The 16,285-nt window shown below is 46.0% G+C and overlaps 1 protein-coding gene across 1 annotated transcript in view; it reads left to right on the top strand.

The window, feature by feature from the left end:
• ABCA12 (ATP binding cassette subfamily A member 12) overlaps positions 1-16,285 on the top strand; it is a 279,245-nt gene that overhangs the window by 88,781 nt on the left and 174,179 nt on the right. The window contains exons 6-9 of the mRNA XM_088449892.1: positions 2,478-2,630; positions 4,322-4,455; positions 8,208-8,311; positions 11,375-11,472. Coding sequence (XP_088306018.1) covers positions 2,478-2,630; positions 4,322-4,455; positions 8,208-8,311; positions 11,375-11,472 — 489 coding nt within the window. The remainder of the gene's footprint in view (positions 1-2,477; positions 2,631-4,321; positions 4,456-8,207; positions 8,312-11,374; positions 11,473-16,285) is intronic.

Below are 16,285 nucleotides of genomic sequence, written 5' to 3'. Positions count from 1 at the left end.
CAACTTATTAAAAGTGCTAAACAGAAATGTCCTGTAATTAATATAACTAATCACTGTATGCCAGCTGGGGGTCTCCAGGAATTACAACTATACACGGCCTGGCCTCTTTGGTGGACCCTGGAAGCCGACCATCTCATCCTATGTAACTCAGAATCATGTTTAAGTGAAATGAATGGGAGTTAGTTACAGGTCGTGTTGGAGGAAAAGAAAATAATCAGTGTTTATTTTAATATCTCAGTTAGATAATAAACACAATTGGGCTGTTTCTGAGCTGGGACCAAAGCAAGAAAGAGCAAGAAACTTTATACGCGGATAAACCATGCTGCACTGCAGGTGGAGCAGTAGTACCATAGAGGCCAGTACACACTGGACGATGTCTAGCGTATGCCGACCTCGTAAGCATCAGGACACGGCAGGGTGCTGGCATCAGCAAGTGCGTTCATACTTGCTGATGCCGGCAGCGACAAAGCAATGGCGGGGGCCATTCTAGCATTCGGCAGCATGGCCCTCGATAACGATGTCACCTGTCGCTGAAGACGCGCGGGATCGCGCATCATCAGCGACATAGCGGGCACACAGTAGATGATGTGCCCAATTTGTTATCCGATTCGGCCAGATCGAACGACATATCACCTAGTGCATACCCGGCATAAGCTGTGCAGAGAGCTTTAGATGTGGGAGGGGCATGGCCAAGCTCAAATGTAAATAGCAATGTAAAAATAAAGCTGACCAGCATTTATGGGCTACATGGAAAAGCAGCCGGTATTTACCCTAAAGAAACACAGTAATTACACTGTAGAAGCGCTGAACAGGGCACAAAATAACAAATGAACAAATATAAATACCAAATGTAGAGCAGCTGTATAAAAAGAGGGTAGTCAGTCCTCAAAAGTGGTGAGAAAAATGGAAAAATAACAGCGCTCACTTTGAATAAAAGAATTTACTGATTTAATAAAACATGCAAAATGTATTAGCAATACATATTAATGTTAATAAATGTATAAGAATATACATAAAAACAATCCAATCCACCAATCACGTCGATCTCTTATAGATGCTGGGAGGCTTAAATGGTAATCCAATAAATAGTGATCCTATGGTACTGAGCATGTAAAGTTCTGAAAATCAGTCCAGACTCATAATTACCAAATCCAATGTCCACTTGAATTAAGGGGTCCTAATTAGCAGTGCTGATGGGCTTCCACAAGAGGTTGGTCCCCTGGGCAGAGGTTCGGCAGTCCGTTAGTGAGGCTGAGTAGACACGCTGTTTAGACCATATGCTGGCACTCCTTTGGTGGATGGGTGGTATGAAAAAGCAGCAAAAACTGACGCGTTTTGCTGTGTTGTACCCACAGCTTTATCAAAGGTGATGACATGGCTGCTATGAGGGCTTTTTATATATAGTGTATCCATGACCCAATTGACATCTGTTGTTAATTTAGCATACAAATTATAGAAGGAGACCTTCCTGTAATCAAACACTCACATAAATAAATACAATAAGGAGACAGACTTACCCAAATCAAGGATCTTTTTCTATCAACAGACAAGCTGTCTGATCGTAATTATCAGTACCACTTGTCTCTCCCATTCTCCTTCCGCAGCATGGTATAAACAAACCACACGTGGGGGAGAGGGGAGTAGTCAAGGTAACCCGTACACATGACCGATAATAGGGCCAATAGCGCTCACGTGGCAACACTTGGTTTCACGTGATATCAGCAGCGCTGTGGCGTGCTGACGTGCTGAACATGGCCGATGAGGGGACCAATAGCGCTCACGTGACAACACTCGGAGTCACGTGACCTCAGTAACGCCACAGCATGCTGACGTGCTATACAAGTGATAGCAAAATCACGTGATCCTGAAAGGAATCACGTGATCCAAGGATATCGGACTGGGACACAATACATACCTATCTGCAATTTTAGATGCTGACATTGCAGAAAAGTATATGAAGAAATCATATTCAAAATAGACCATAATATTAATTAACTAACCCTAACATGTGTAATTATTCTATGGATACAATAACATTACTAAATAAAAAATAAATAATTCTAAAATAATTATAATGTAATAAATATAAAGTATTTACCCTGCATGCAAACAAACAAAAATTTATTTGCACCCCTTGCAGTGCAACATTGTATGTTTCAGATACAAAGTCACTTGGAGGGTATATATACTAAAGTGCGGGTTTTAAGAATTGGAGATGTTGCCCGTAGCAACCAATCTGATTCTAACTACTATCTTCTAGAAGGTGCTAGACAAACATTAAGTAGAATCTAATTGGTTGCTATGGGCAACATCTCCACTTGTAAAAATCCGCACTTTAGTAAATATACCAATGAGTCTTTTTTTCTTCCCAACTCATAATCAGCACCAATATTACTTAATTAGATTGTCATCAATGAAAATGCTGCAGAATATTTACTGCTTCCTAAATAACACTTAAAACATATCTTTCCTTGTAGACAATAGTACAAGATTTACATTCAGGAGACCTGAAGGGGGCTTTGTGCAATTCCATCCACCTTTTTGTGCCTGCACAGAAGTCGGACCTCCAGGACTTTTGCAATACCAACAAGACATTGGAGACTTTCATCGTGCAGGCGCTATTCTCACAGGTACCAGAAGGGTGGCGACATATACAGGAAACAAAAAAACAACTAAGAATACATTAAAAGAGTGTGTATAATTATTACGCAATGAAGTACAGAAAATATGCAGTCATTCAGAGCAGTCACTGTCCCGGCAGTATTTCTAAGCACTGTGCAACCATGCTGCCTTACGTTATGGGTAAAGGATGTCCACATTTATAGATGTTGCAGTTACATCAAATCGTTTGCAACTTCCTCATATTTGATGTTGATCTCATCATGGCGATGATATGCAAATATATTTCTGCTACGGGAAATACAGAAAGTTGGTGTGAAATGGAAAGGCCCTTTCCTAAACAACCTTCACCCGTAAGGATGATATAAAGAGAAAAACTTCCCTTTGATGGATCAACACAATTCCAGCGTAGTCATATATGTGATGAAGAAAAAAATCATATATAGTGAAATAATTAAAATTAATGATACAAAAGGTTTCTGATGAACAAAGTAAATAGACAACTGTCTCAAAACACGTCGGGTGATTGGAAGTTACCAGGGAACTTTACCCAGATGGGAGCGGTGACCTCAGCCCAGGACATTACTGCCTTGATCTGGTAAAGTTGCCAGCCTGGTTGTTTACCAGTTACTATAAATATTTTTATTCTGATTTATGAAGTTTGGATTCTAAACCAAATAATTCTCCTGATGTATCATTTTAGGAATGTCATATGCTAATTGACATTCTTAATGGAATACATATTGCTCATTGCCTTCTTGGGTTATTTTAGGACCTAAGGAGTGTCCATATTTATTGCTCATTCTATTTTGTTAATCAGAAACCCTTCAGACAGATCTCGTCTTTTCCACGTCCATTATGGCCACAATTCACGTCAAATCGGCCACGCCATGCCCTTACTGTATTTTGGCCACCTTTACATGGGATGTAGTTAATAGACTGGCGGACGCAATGTCGCCGGTCTAAATCCCAACTCGTCCTGCCCGACAAGGGACTTAAAATAGGCGTAGAAATGCCAACGCCTATCTTAATCCCGACGCCGGAAGACCGACCCCAGCCATCCTGATCGTGTTCTGATGGGTAAGTTTAACACTTAGCCCGGGGATAGGGGGTTAGGTTTAGGGACCCTGTGGGGATTTAGGGTTAGGCACCCCCCCGGTGAAGGTTAGGGTTAGGCTAGGGGAAGGGGGGGTTATGGTTAGGCATTAGGGGGGGGAGATTAGGGTTAGGCACCCCCCCGGGAGGGTTAGATTTAGGGTGCGGGGAGGGGAGGTTAGGTTTAGGCACCGCTGGGGGGAGGTTAGGGTTAGGCACTAAGGGGGCAGGTTAGGGTTAGGATTAGGGGAGGGAGAAGGGAGGGTTAGGTGACTTACCTTTACCTGTCGGATTTCGACCCACCAAGCTGCTGTTGTAGGTATTTGATCCGGCGGCTAAACAGCCGCCGGCATTACATACCGATTCCCATTTACACGCCTCTTTCCGTGACAACATGCTCACTCCAGACCCCATCATGGCCTCTTGGTCATAGGTGGTTGCAAGTCCGAATTGCATGTCCAAAAAGACGCTGAATGCCAAAAGATGTGCATGCACTCTAAAAAAAGGTGCAAGTTGCGGGCGAAAAAAGTCGCAACTTTAGTTTACTCTGAGTGAGACCCTTAGTAACATGTACATGCAACATTTGCTCTCTTTCTTTTGCTTTAAGGCAAGCAGCTTGTCCTCCACTGAGGTCCTCTTAGCTGTAGAAAGCTTCTCCTCGCAGCTGAAAATGGTGCAGAATAAGACAGCTCTATGGAATTTCTTTCTGATGCTGCCAGAATGGATTAAGAACCCAGAAAGGTGAGGAAGCAGAGGCTACAGTAATAGAGAAATGGGGGGTGCACGAATTACAAAATCGCAACTTTGTAGAGAACGGAAGTAGAATCACTAATGTAATCATTCTGTTCATCTACTGCAGTGGTTCTCAAACTCGGTCCTCAGAACCGCACACAGTTCACATTTTGCAGGTCACCCAGCAGGTGCACAGGTGTAATCATTACTCAATGACACATTTTAAAAGGTCTACAGGTGGAGCTAATTATTTCACTTGATTCAGTGTGGAGACATGGAAAACATGCACTGTTTGGGGTCCTGAGGACCGAGTTTGAGAACCTGTGTTCTACTGTATCTGGATTCATTATACACATATTGGTATAACTTGTGTCAGTTTTGTTCCAGTTCTGCTTTATAAAACTTAATATCTGTAATTATTACGTACTTAGCAAATGTTTTATGTGGAACGGTAACCACCCATAAATTATATTATTCTGTACCTACTGTAGGAAGATCCTCTCTAATATACACAGAACTACTGTACTGTACAGAACTTTGCACACCCATGGCCCTGTGAGAAAATAAACATTTGCATGAAAGTGCACCAAGCAGATGGTTCACTTGTTACTGTTTCTTCCCAAAAAAATGTTATGTAAGTGTACAGTGGGGACGAGTGAAGCCCGTTTTGTCTCCCAGGTAATATGAGCACAGTATCACAGGCACCAAGAAGTAAAATGTAACTGACCAGAAGTCTTTATTCCTGATCCCACTTGGAACCATAAACTAAGTATGATTCACTAATATTTTTTATATGTTAATTTAGCATATTTGGTACAGTTCTCCATACCTCTACAGATAGATGGTTTCCCCCCGCTCCATGCACTGTGTTATATGTACAAAAAAAAACCCAACTCAAGTGGCAAACGCAGGATTTCTAGAGGGGGGTTTCCAAATGCCTGATTTTAGAGCGACTGTGGCCAGTCCATGAAGAGGGCATAATTAGCGCTTATCCAGCTTTAATATGCGTCACACAATGTGTATTGTGTGTCATAATTCCAGCATATACAGGATCACAGTAAGTTACTTTTAATGCGGCAGTAGGCCATCCTGCATGAGCTGGATGTATTTATTTTAGATGTGGGCACCATTCCAGAGTATTGGAGCAAGTCCGGGAGCCTGAAGGAGCAGCAGAAGAACCTAGCAGTTCCCTGGACATATATGTACATATTGGGCTCTATAGCAGTGCATCCTTAACAGTGCATGTTTTCCAGATCTCCTAGATGGTGCACAGATTATTTATTACTGGCTGATACATGTTAAAAGATCCACAGGTGGTGCTAATTATTTCATTTGTGATATTGAGAAGAACATGTAGCACTAGTAACATCTATTATATTACTATTTGTACTGTGGTCAAGGTATGTGCTGGGGAAGGGGGTTTCCAGGCAGACGGAAACCCCCCTGCGTTTGCCTATGAACTCCTTTCAATTTTAATTATTAGTATCCAGGACATTATGCTAAGTCTGTAAAGGTGCTTCAAGATTGTAAACACAACTTTGTAACTATTAATTAAAGTCCCTCAATTATATTTTATTAACCCTGTGTTAGGGATGAAGGACACCAGCAGCTAAAATTGTAACCACAGGTTGAGTTACTAGCTGTTGCCCGTGGCTTCACCCACGATGAAATCGCTTCTGCCAACATTTTTATTATTTGAGGTGTTCTAGTTGTATTGCTTTGCATAGGGTCCCTGTCGCGGGAGTGGCCCTCGTGACCAGCAGCACTATACAGACTGGTGGCATCAGCGCCTTCACCCACCACTCACACCAATGTCACTGTGTGCCCTGTGCACAGACTGCTATGTAGCCTATCCTATTCACCCACCACTCACACCAATGTCACTGTGTGCCCTGTGCACAGACTGCTATGTAGCCTATCCTATTCACCCACCACTCACACCAATGTCACTGTGTGCCCTGTGCACAGACTGATATGTAACCTATCCTATTCACCCACCTCTCACACCAATGTCACTGTGTGCCCTGTGCACAGACTGCTATGTAGCCTATCCTATTCACCCACCACTCACACCAATGTCACTGTGTGCCCTGTGCACAGACTGCTATGTAGCCTATCCTATTCACCCACCACTCACACCAATGTCACTGTGTGCCCTGTGCACAGACTGATATGTAACCTATCCTATTCACCCACCACTCACACCAATGTCACTGTGTGCCCTGTGCACAGACTGCTATGTAGCCTATCCTATTCACCCACCACTCACACCAATGTCACTGTGTGCCCTGTGCACAGACTGCTATGTAACCTATCCTATTCACCCACCACTCACACCAATGTCACTGTGTGCCCTGTGCACAGACTGCTATGTAACCTATCCTATTCATATGACCATGGGCCCAAAGCACCTCCCCCCCCCCACCTCTTACCAGCCACGTGCATGGTGCCACACCTATCTCTTATATTGACCATGTAAATACATTTTGTTTTTGTTATTGCTCAGCAATTACTTGACGGATTAAGATGAAACAAAGTGCAGGTTATTTCTAGGAGTTTCCACTACAAAGTGATGCAGTTTTCATGAAAATCGGTTCAGCAATTATTACACCAACTTGGAACAAACAGACAGACACATCTTTTTTATCATTATATTAGTATAGATATAGATAAAACATTTAATAAATACTGTAAGACAAATCCTCCCTGTAATTAACTCTTAAGAGCAGGAGGTGCAGCTAGAATTTTATGGGTCCCAGAGAAACGTTTTGAAGGGGCCCCCAACGCTTGTAGAGAGACACTACCCTGCAGCGATTTTTCATATTACATCACAGAGTAGCATCCCCAATTTCCACTATGTCACATTGTAGCGCTCCCAGTGTACATTCTGCCATTCTGTTACCCCCCCCCACCCCCAATTCACATTATGCACACTGTGGACCTCATTCAGAGCCGCTCGCAAAATGCGAGCGATCGCTCTGAATGAGGACGGCCACATCTAAAAAAAGATCCGGCCTCCTGGCCTTAACGAGCGTCCAGGATGATGGTCGCGATGGTCAAGACCATCGCAACCATCGGGGCTTACGATGAGACCCTTGAGGTAGGGTCTCGTCTGCCGCAAGCCCCAGAGAGCTTTCGGCTCTAATAGAGCCGGAAGCTCTCCCACTGACATCAGTGGTGATGTCAGTAGGGCCTCCCACTAATGGCAGGTGTTCGCTTGGGAACGCCTCCATTTTTAAACTCACCTCCCTGCCACGCCTACAAAACGGGTCGACGGGTCGAGCTGTCGATCAACATCGACAGCCGCCCCTTTTGTAGTGAGCCACGGAGCGAGATAATTTCTCTCTCGCTCCGGGGCTTGCGCACGCGCAGTGCGGCTGCTGTGCGTGCACACAGCCAAACATCGACCCACTTGTGAGCGCTCAGTGCTTGCGAGCGGGTCTGAATGAGACCCTGTGTCCCCAGTTCACATTATGCCACAGTGCTCCAGACCACATTACTGCACTGTTCTGTACTGATACAGATGTGAGCTGGGTGCAAGGGAGTCATGTCCCTTAAGCCTCGGGGCCCTATAGCATTGGCACCCCCCTGCACCCACTATAGTAACGCCCCTGCTTAAGAGGTAGAAGTTGTATTTTGATGAAAATCACAACACAAGCAGCGAACCCCATATTGCACCAATTCAGCATCACGTTTGGTTCTCCTGTTGCAATCCTAATCTATTACATAATCAATCCCTGTAATTTATGTATTAATTTTAGGTTGATAAATGCAGGAGAATATGCTCTGAACTTAACTGCAGTTGCCCAAGAAATACCATACCTACAAACTTGTGTGAAGTTCACGCTAAAATTTACAAGTCAAGGTAAAAAAAATATATATAGGACTTCTGTTAAGGAAATCCTGATCCACTGGCATGCTGCCAATGGCAAAGTATATGTAGATGTAATTAATGTATATAATCGACATGTATATGCTGTATTGTATGTATCGGAAATGTGATACATTTTTGGGAAAGATTGGCTAACGCTACCAAAGTAAATTTAGAACTTAGGCCCTGATTCAGAGCCGGACGCTCTGACCAGAGCGCTCGCTCTGAATCAGGGCCCACCTCCATTAATATGGAGCGTCCTCCTGGACGCTCGTATAGCTGTGGGTCACCACCCACAGCATATACGAGCGTGCAGGATGATGGTCGCGATGGTCTTGACCATCGCGACCATCGAAACTGCGAGCAACAGCCTGCGGTTGAGGTTTTCAACCGCAAGGCCAGGAGTGATTTTGGCTCTATCAGAGCCAAAATCGCTCCCACTGACATCACTAGTGATGTCAGTGGGGCCGGCTTCAGACGGTAGGCGTTCCCTTGGGAACGCCTCCGTCTGGCAGGCACGCCCCCGGCACGCCCACCAAAGGGGGCGTGCTGTCAGTCAACATCGACAGCACGCCCCTTTGATGAGACACTCCGAGCGAAGGAAAGTCCTTCGCTCGTCACGTCTCGCGCATGCGCACGACGGAGCTCCCCCGTTGTGCGCATGCGCAGTGCAGACCATCGACCCACTTGCGAGTGGACAGCCGCTCGCGAGTGGGTCTGAATCAGGGCCTTAGTTGCCAGTTTTAGCATGTTCATAATTAATAATAAGTTGATACAAACACCAATAGACAAGAGTACCCTGATGGCTGAAAGCAAGTGACTGACTTGCGCACACGCGTTGCGAACTATACGCATGCGCAGATGTGCGATTATCGGCAAGTGCGTGCAAGCGCAGCTTAGCGTCCGGGTCTGAATCAGGCCCAGAGATCCCAGAACACTCACAAAAATTAAACTCTTTATGCAGATAGAACTTGAAAAAGCAGAGGATATGGCCTGAGATTTAGATGCAGCCAACGTACAGTAAGGGGTAAATTTACTTAAGTGAGAGTTTTTAGAAGTGCGTTTTAGAAGAGATGTTGCCCATAGCAACCCCCTATCCCCTAGACTGTAAGCTCCTAGGAGCAGGGTCCTCCTCCCCACTGTCTCACAGCCTTCTTCTCTAGCACTTCTATGACAGCCTTCACCTTCAGAGCTGTACTGTGTATGGAGAATTGCGTTGCTAATTGTAACTTGTGTTCTGTTTATATTTTGGTTACTGTATTGTAATGTAATGTTCTGTGTACCCTTTACTGTATGTACAGCGCTACGGACCACTTGTGGTGCCCTTTAAATATAATGTAATAATAATAATAATAGCAACCAATCAGATTCCTCTAGAAGGTGCTAGTTAAATGTTAAGCAGAATCTGATTGGTTGCTATGGGCAACATCTCTTCTAAAACTCACTTCTAAAAACTCTGACTTTAGTAAATGTACCCCTAAGAGTGTAGAGTGAGCGAACTGAAGTGAATTAGGCACAAGACGGGCCTTGAAAAAAAGCGTCTGCTTGCGTCATATTTGCAGAAGAAATCACTAGAATATCGGCATTTGTGGCTGCAGGGGCCCGCGTGTAATAGGTGCAGGGTGACTTAGGGGCCCACGCCAGCGCACACCCTGCTTCCAGTATAGATATGACACTGGTGTGTGTAAAATGGTGGTGGAGTGTGACATTGATGATTACAATATAGATTGCGGTGCGCGTGACCACAGCATCTTATATTAAGTTCCATGTCGTCACCGATATGTGGGCTAAGCAGGAAAGTCAGGAGTTGTTTTAATCAAAGTGATTGTTTTGCAAATGTCTTTGGCTTCTCTGTATAATTATTTTACAAACGCTCAAGTGAGTTAATACAAATATGCAGACACATGAGCATTGTTTTGTGTAACCCCCCGCCCCTCCCCCATACATACAGGGCCGTAACTAGGGTGGTGCGGCGAGTGCCATGGCACAGGGCACCGCAGGGCAGGGGGTGCTGTTGGGACCTGTCAATTTTCCTGTTTATTATCATTCTCACTTGTAGCTTCCTCTTATTTATCCCCAGCATCTCCTGGCCTCCCCTATCTCTTCCCTTACTCTTCCCCATGAGGCCATGGCCCTCTCTCTGGTGCACTGTCTTATGTCCCTATTTATCCCCAGCATCTCCTGGCCTCTCTTATCTCTTCCCTTGCCCTTCCCCATGAGGCCATGGCCCTTTCTCAGGTGCACTATCTTATGTCCCTGTTTATCCCCAGCATCTCCTGGCCTCCCCTATCTCTTCCCTTACTCTTCCCCATGAGGCCATGGCCCTCTCTCAGGTGCTCTATATTATGTCCCTATTTATCCCCAGCATCTCCTGGCCTCCCCTATCTCTTCCCTGGCCCTTCCCCATGAGGCCATGGCCCTCTCTCAGGTGCACTATATTATGTCCCTATTTATCCCCAGCATCTCCTGGCCTCCCCTATCTCTTCCCTTACTCTTCCCCATGAGGCCATGGCCCTCTCTCTGGTGCACTATCTTATGTCCCTATTTATCCCCAGCATCTCCTGGCCTCTCTTATCTCTTCCCTGGCCCTTCCCCATGAGGCCATGGCCCTTTCTCAGGTGCACTATCTTATGTCCCTGTTTATCCCCAGCATCTCCTGGCCTCCCCTATCTCTTCCCTTACTCTTCCCCATGAGGCCATGGCCCTCTCTCAGGTGCTCTATATTATGTCCCTATTTATCCCCAGCATCTCCTGGCCTCCCCTATCTCTTCCCTGGCCCTTCCCCATGAGGCCATGGCCCTCTCTCAGGTGCACTATGTTATGTCCCTATTTATCCCCAGCATCTCCTGGCCTCCTCTATCTGTTCCCTGGCCCTTCCCCATGAGGCCATGGCCCTTTCTCAGGTGCACTATCTTATGTCCCTGTTTGAAATATTAGGGGGCGCCTATGCTCTCTCTGGCACAGAGCACCAAAAAGTATAGTTACGGCTCTGCTATTATGTTTTAGTATTGATTTTAATTGTGTCACTTCATGCCATGATTTCCATGTCTAATGCAGTACAGAACAGCTCAGCGAGTAATCTAACGGAGATCCTGCAGTCTTTGTCAGCCCAAAGTACAAACAGCGAGATACAATCCTGTATTTCTTTCCTTCAGGTAAGAACGTCTGTCTGTTTTTTATGACTAATTCTAAATGTACAAGTAGTTTTATTTAAACTGGTTACAAGTTATCGGTAGAGTGTTGGCCTGTTTGCTAGGTCTTATTACAGGCACAACCTGGAGCCTGCTAGATGAGAGAGAAGACTCTCTGATAAATAGTTGTATACTATAATATCATGAATGCCATTCATCTAGAGGGAGGACTTAAACATAAAGCTGTTGATGTATCAATCAGTAAAATAGGGAAACAGTTTCGAGGTAGCATTCATCAAGTACATTCTGTAAAATTATAGAGAGAAGCTGATTGGTTGCTACAACCAACTTCTCAACTGGTCCTTTTCTTCACTGTTTGATACATCAACCCCTAAGTCAAGTGCTCTATATGAGTTTGATTTTTATAATTTATGGTACAAGGCAGTGGCATCACTGGGGTCGGTGACACCCAGTGCGCCAAACAGCTCCCCTGCTCGCACCCCCAAACAAGGGGCATGGCCTCATGGAAAAGGGGGCGTGGCTTCACAGCATACCCCCTGGTTTTATCCACATGGGGGTGTACTCAGCACTCCTGGAGAAGCCGGGCTGTCCCAAGAGACTTTCCCTGCACTGCCTAATCAGTGACAGGGAGCCAAGCACTGCATAATAACATCACAGTGCAGCGCCCAGCTCCTTTGCACTGAGGAGCAGGGCCGGATTAAAGGGGGGGCAACAGGGGCAAATAGTCCCTGGGCCCCCACACCTGAAGGGCCACCACACCCAGCCATCGGGGTGAAAGTGAACCGGAGTAGACGGACCCAGTTCCGCCTCCTCCGGCCAACCTAACCCCGGCGCCGCACGGAGACGCCATTTGCCAGGCGCCTGCTGAGATTGTTACCAGCGGGCACCCAGCTCCCTCCCCGCAGCCGCAGCCAGAGCCGGAGGCTAGAGCTCACTCATGAGCTCCGGCTTCCGGCTCACACAGTGCACTATGGGAGAGACATCATGACGTCTCTCCCATAGTGCAGAGGAGCAGCCGAGCGGACCAGAAGGCAGCGGGAGACGGACTTCAGGTAAGTATGACTGTTTTTTTCTTTTTAGCGCAAGCGGCTTTTCTACTGAGGGCATTCCTCAGGGGTGGCATTACTACATGGGGCATTACTCGGGGGGGCGCATTACTACAGGGGGCATTACTGGGTGGGCATTACTACAGAGGGCATTACTCAGGGGGGCATTACTACAGGGGGCATTACTACTATGGGCATTACTATTGGGGGCACCATGTCTGGGGGCATTACCATTGGGGGCTCTACTTCTTGAAGGTAGTGCATTACTACTGGGGCACTACTACAGAGGGAGCATTACTATTAGGGGCACTAATACAGGGGCATTACTATTGGGGGCACCATTTCTGGGGGCATTACCATTGGGGGCTCTACTTCTTGAAGGTAGGGCATTACTACTGGGGCACTACTACAGAGGGAGCTTTACTATTAGGGGCACTAATACAGGGACATTACTACTGGGGGCATTTATACAGAGGGTACTACCACAGGGGGCATGACTACTAGGGGCACAACTACAGGGGTATTACTGCTGAGGGAATTTATACAGGGGGCATTACTACAAGGGCATTACTATTGGGCACACACAGGAGGCATGACTACTGGGGGGCATTACTATTTGGGGCACAACTACAGGGATATTACTACTGGGAGTATTTATACAGGGGGCGTTACTATTGGGGACACTACTACTGGGTGCATAACTACTGGGGGCACTACTAATGGGAGCATTGCATAGGGGGGCACTGCATAAGGGGCACCACTCCTGGGGGCACTACTACTGGGTGCACTGCATAAAGAGCACCACTACTGTGGGCTCTGCATACGGGGCACTACCACTGTGGGCACTGACACTACTGGGGTCCCCATTGTGCATTCCCCCAGTTTTTCACATTTTTAATAGGGGCCCCCACATGTTTGCTGCCCAGTGGCCCCCACAGACCTTAGTCTGGCCCTGCTGAGGAGGAGCTGGCATTTTGGTGCACCCCCTCAGAGGGTGATACCCAGTGTGGTCCGCACCCTCCTAGTGATACCACTGGCACAAGGCTATCCTACACTAAACTGGTGTTGAGCTGCACTAATTAAATATTGTAGAAGTCTGGAGCTCTACAAGAAATTTGCAAAGTTGATTTCTACAATTTGTTTGACAAAGTTGGATTAATTATTTATGAAGACATTTAAGGCAATATTTACTAAAGTGAGAGTTTTTAGAAGTGAAGATGTTGCCCATAGCAACCAATCAGATTCTACTTAACATTTAACTAGCACCTTCTAGAAGATAATAGCTAGAATCTGATTGGTTGCTCCCCTTCTAAAAACTTTCAGTTTAGTAAATTCATACCTTACAGTGGGAGAGACTCTGAATTTATTATGATCTAGATTCTAGATCGTACAGGTGTGCACCAGTAATACTATCCCATACATCCAGCACTGTCAATTTCATGCACATGTACTTTTTATATAGTAGAGCATTGATATTGGGGATCATTTAAATATCTCTTGTCGCTGTTCAAAAAAGGAATGTATAATTTTAAAAATGGTTCATGAATGTTTTAAGTGAATAATTGAATTGCATGTATGAGATTTTATTATGTATTATTGGGACAGCAGAAAATTATAGCTACAGTATGCAATTATTGTTTATATTACTACATGAGCAGCAATACTTATTGCTGCTGGCAGTTTACAATGTTTGTACTTGTAATAATATTATTGATGTGGGTTGTTGAGGCTGATTTCAGTAACCAGTGCCAGAACCACAAAGCTATTTATTGACTTTACTAATATTCACAAATACATACAGCAGTTATAATTACTTATTATTACAACAGTACCATTTGGCTGCCTAAGAAAACAACTGGAGGGGGGGGGGGCATTTCCATCTTTTGCAAGTAATAATAACCGGTTGTGTGCACTTCAGGCTTGCCGATATCCTGGCAGTCCCCCTATAGGAGCGGGCAGCCAGGTCGGACAAGCAGTGGGGCATGACCGGGGATTTTACCCGGCAATGGGGGCGGGGCGTGGACACAGAATCGCGTAATTCTGCCCCCACCCCTATAGACAATGCCGAGATTTTATGCATTGTGAAGCAGGGGGTGAGGCCATGATGATGCGATTCAGCGCGAATCGCGTCATCACGGGGGAGGGTCTGGATGGGTCGGCCGCTCCCGGGAGGCTTGCCTGCCGTTCCGGGGGGCCGAGAGCAGCCGAATCGGGAGGGTAGGCAAGTATGGTGCACTTTCAAAGACAAATATTAATGTATGTAAGCTTTCAATTTTTTAATGTGTATCTATAAAATTGTGAATATAGGGCCTGATTCAGACCCGCTCGCAAGCTCTATGCGCTCGCAAGCGGGTCGATGGTTGTGCATCGATGGTTGTGCAATGTTTGGCTGTGCGCACGTCTAACGACCGCACTGTGCGTGCACAACCCCCGTAGCAAGTGAGAAATTCACTCGCTCCGGGGCTCGCTACAAACGGGGCGGCTGTCGATGTTGATCGACAGCTCGCCCCGTTTTGTAGGCAGGCTGGCCAAATGGAGGCGTTCCCGAAGGAACGCCTGCCGTTTGAGGGCGGCCCTACTGACATCAGTGATGTCAGTAGTGAGCTTCCAGCTCTATTAGAGCCGGAAGCTCACAGGGGCTTGCGGCAGACGAGACCCTACCACAAGGGCCTCGTCGAAAGCCCCTGGCTTGCGCGACCATCACCTGGCCACTCGCATCACCTGGCCACTCGCACAGCTTAGCGAGCAGCCAGGAGGCCGGCTTTTTTTTAAAAAGCGGCCGCCTTGATTCAGAGCGAGCGCTCGCTTTTTACAAGCGGCTCTGAATCAGGGCCATAGTTCATTTCGACTTTTGCATCTAAAAATGGTTGTGTTACTATAGGATGGCCAGAGTCTTCTGTGCCTGCCCCTGATTTCCGACAGTATCATATTTCTGGTTTCTTCAAAAATATGACGCCAGACATATTTATATAGCTGGCGCCATACTTATTAGTGACAGAGTAAGTCGCCTAGTAAGCCATATATTGTGATGTACTATAAATGTGCAGAGCTGGTGTATATACAGACAAATTAATAGATCATTAGACCCCAAACAGGTTGCTTGTTGCTGGCAAAATGCACTACGCAATCATGCCCTATTTATTGTATCACTCAGAAACCTACATTTTAATTGAATAGAATAAACACAGGGAGCCCTGTGATGGCCCCGCCCACCTGAGCGCATGATGTCATGATGTCGCGCTGAGGGGGACGAGGCCACAAGCACCAGGAAGTGCAGCACGGTCCAGAACGTCCTGAGGACGCTCCACGTGGCTGCGCACACTGCAGGATACCAAACGACGCTCCAGGCAGCACTGCAGCAGTAATACTGGCTGCAGAGTCCCGTTCCAGCCAGTAGCAAGTGCCACCACAAGGGCCTTCCGCTCTGTGTGATAGCGCGCCGCACAACCCTAGTTTGGTGATAGTGACTGGAAATACGCACTTAATATTTCTACGACCCGTTTAATTACACTGTAATATTTACAAATGTCATTGAATGATTTCATGTGAATGTTGTTTGTCACTCCTGTAGTGATATTTACAGATAATAGGCATCTATGGGGGAGATGTACTAAGCTATGGAACGTGATAAATTGGAAAGTGATAAAACTACCATGGTACAGGCTGTGTTTGAAAAATGACAGTTAGGAGCTGATTGGCCAGTAGTTTATCACTCTCCAATGTATCACTTTCCAGAGCTTAGCACATCTGTGCCTTTGAGGAGTTAGCAG

The sequence above is a fragment of the Taudactylus pleione genome, unplaced genomic scaffold (genome assembly GCF_031769625.1).
Source record: "Taudactylus pleione unplaced genomic scaffold, aTauple2 ptg000500l, whole genome shotgun sequence".
NCBI classification, from domain to species: Eukaryota; Metazoa; Chordata; class Amphibia; order Anura; family Myobatrachidae; genus Taudactylus; species Taudactylus pleione.
The sequence above is the reverse complement of the archived record's forward strand: the minus strand, read 5'-3'. Positions and strand labels throughout refer to the sequence as shown.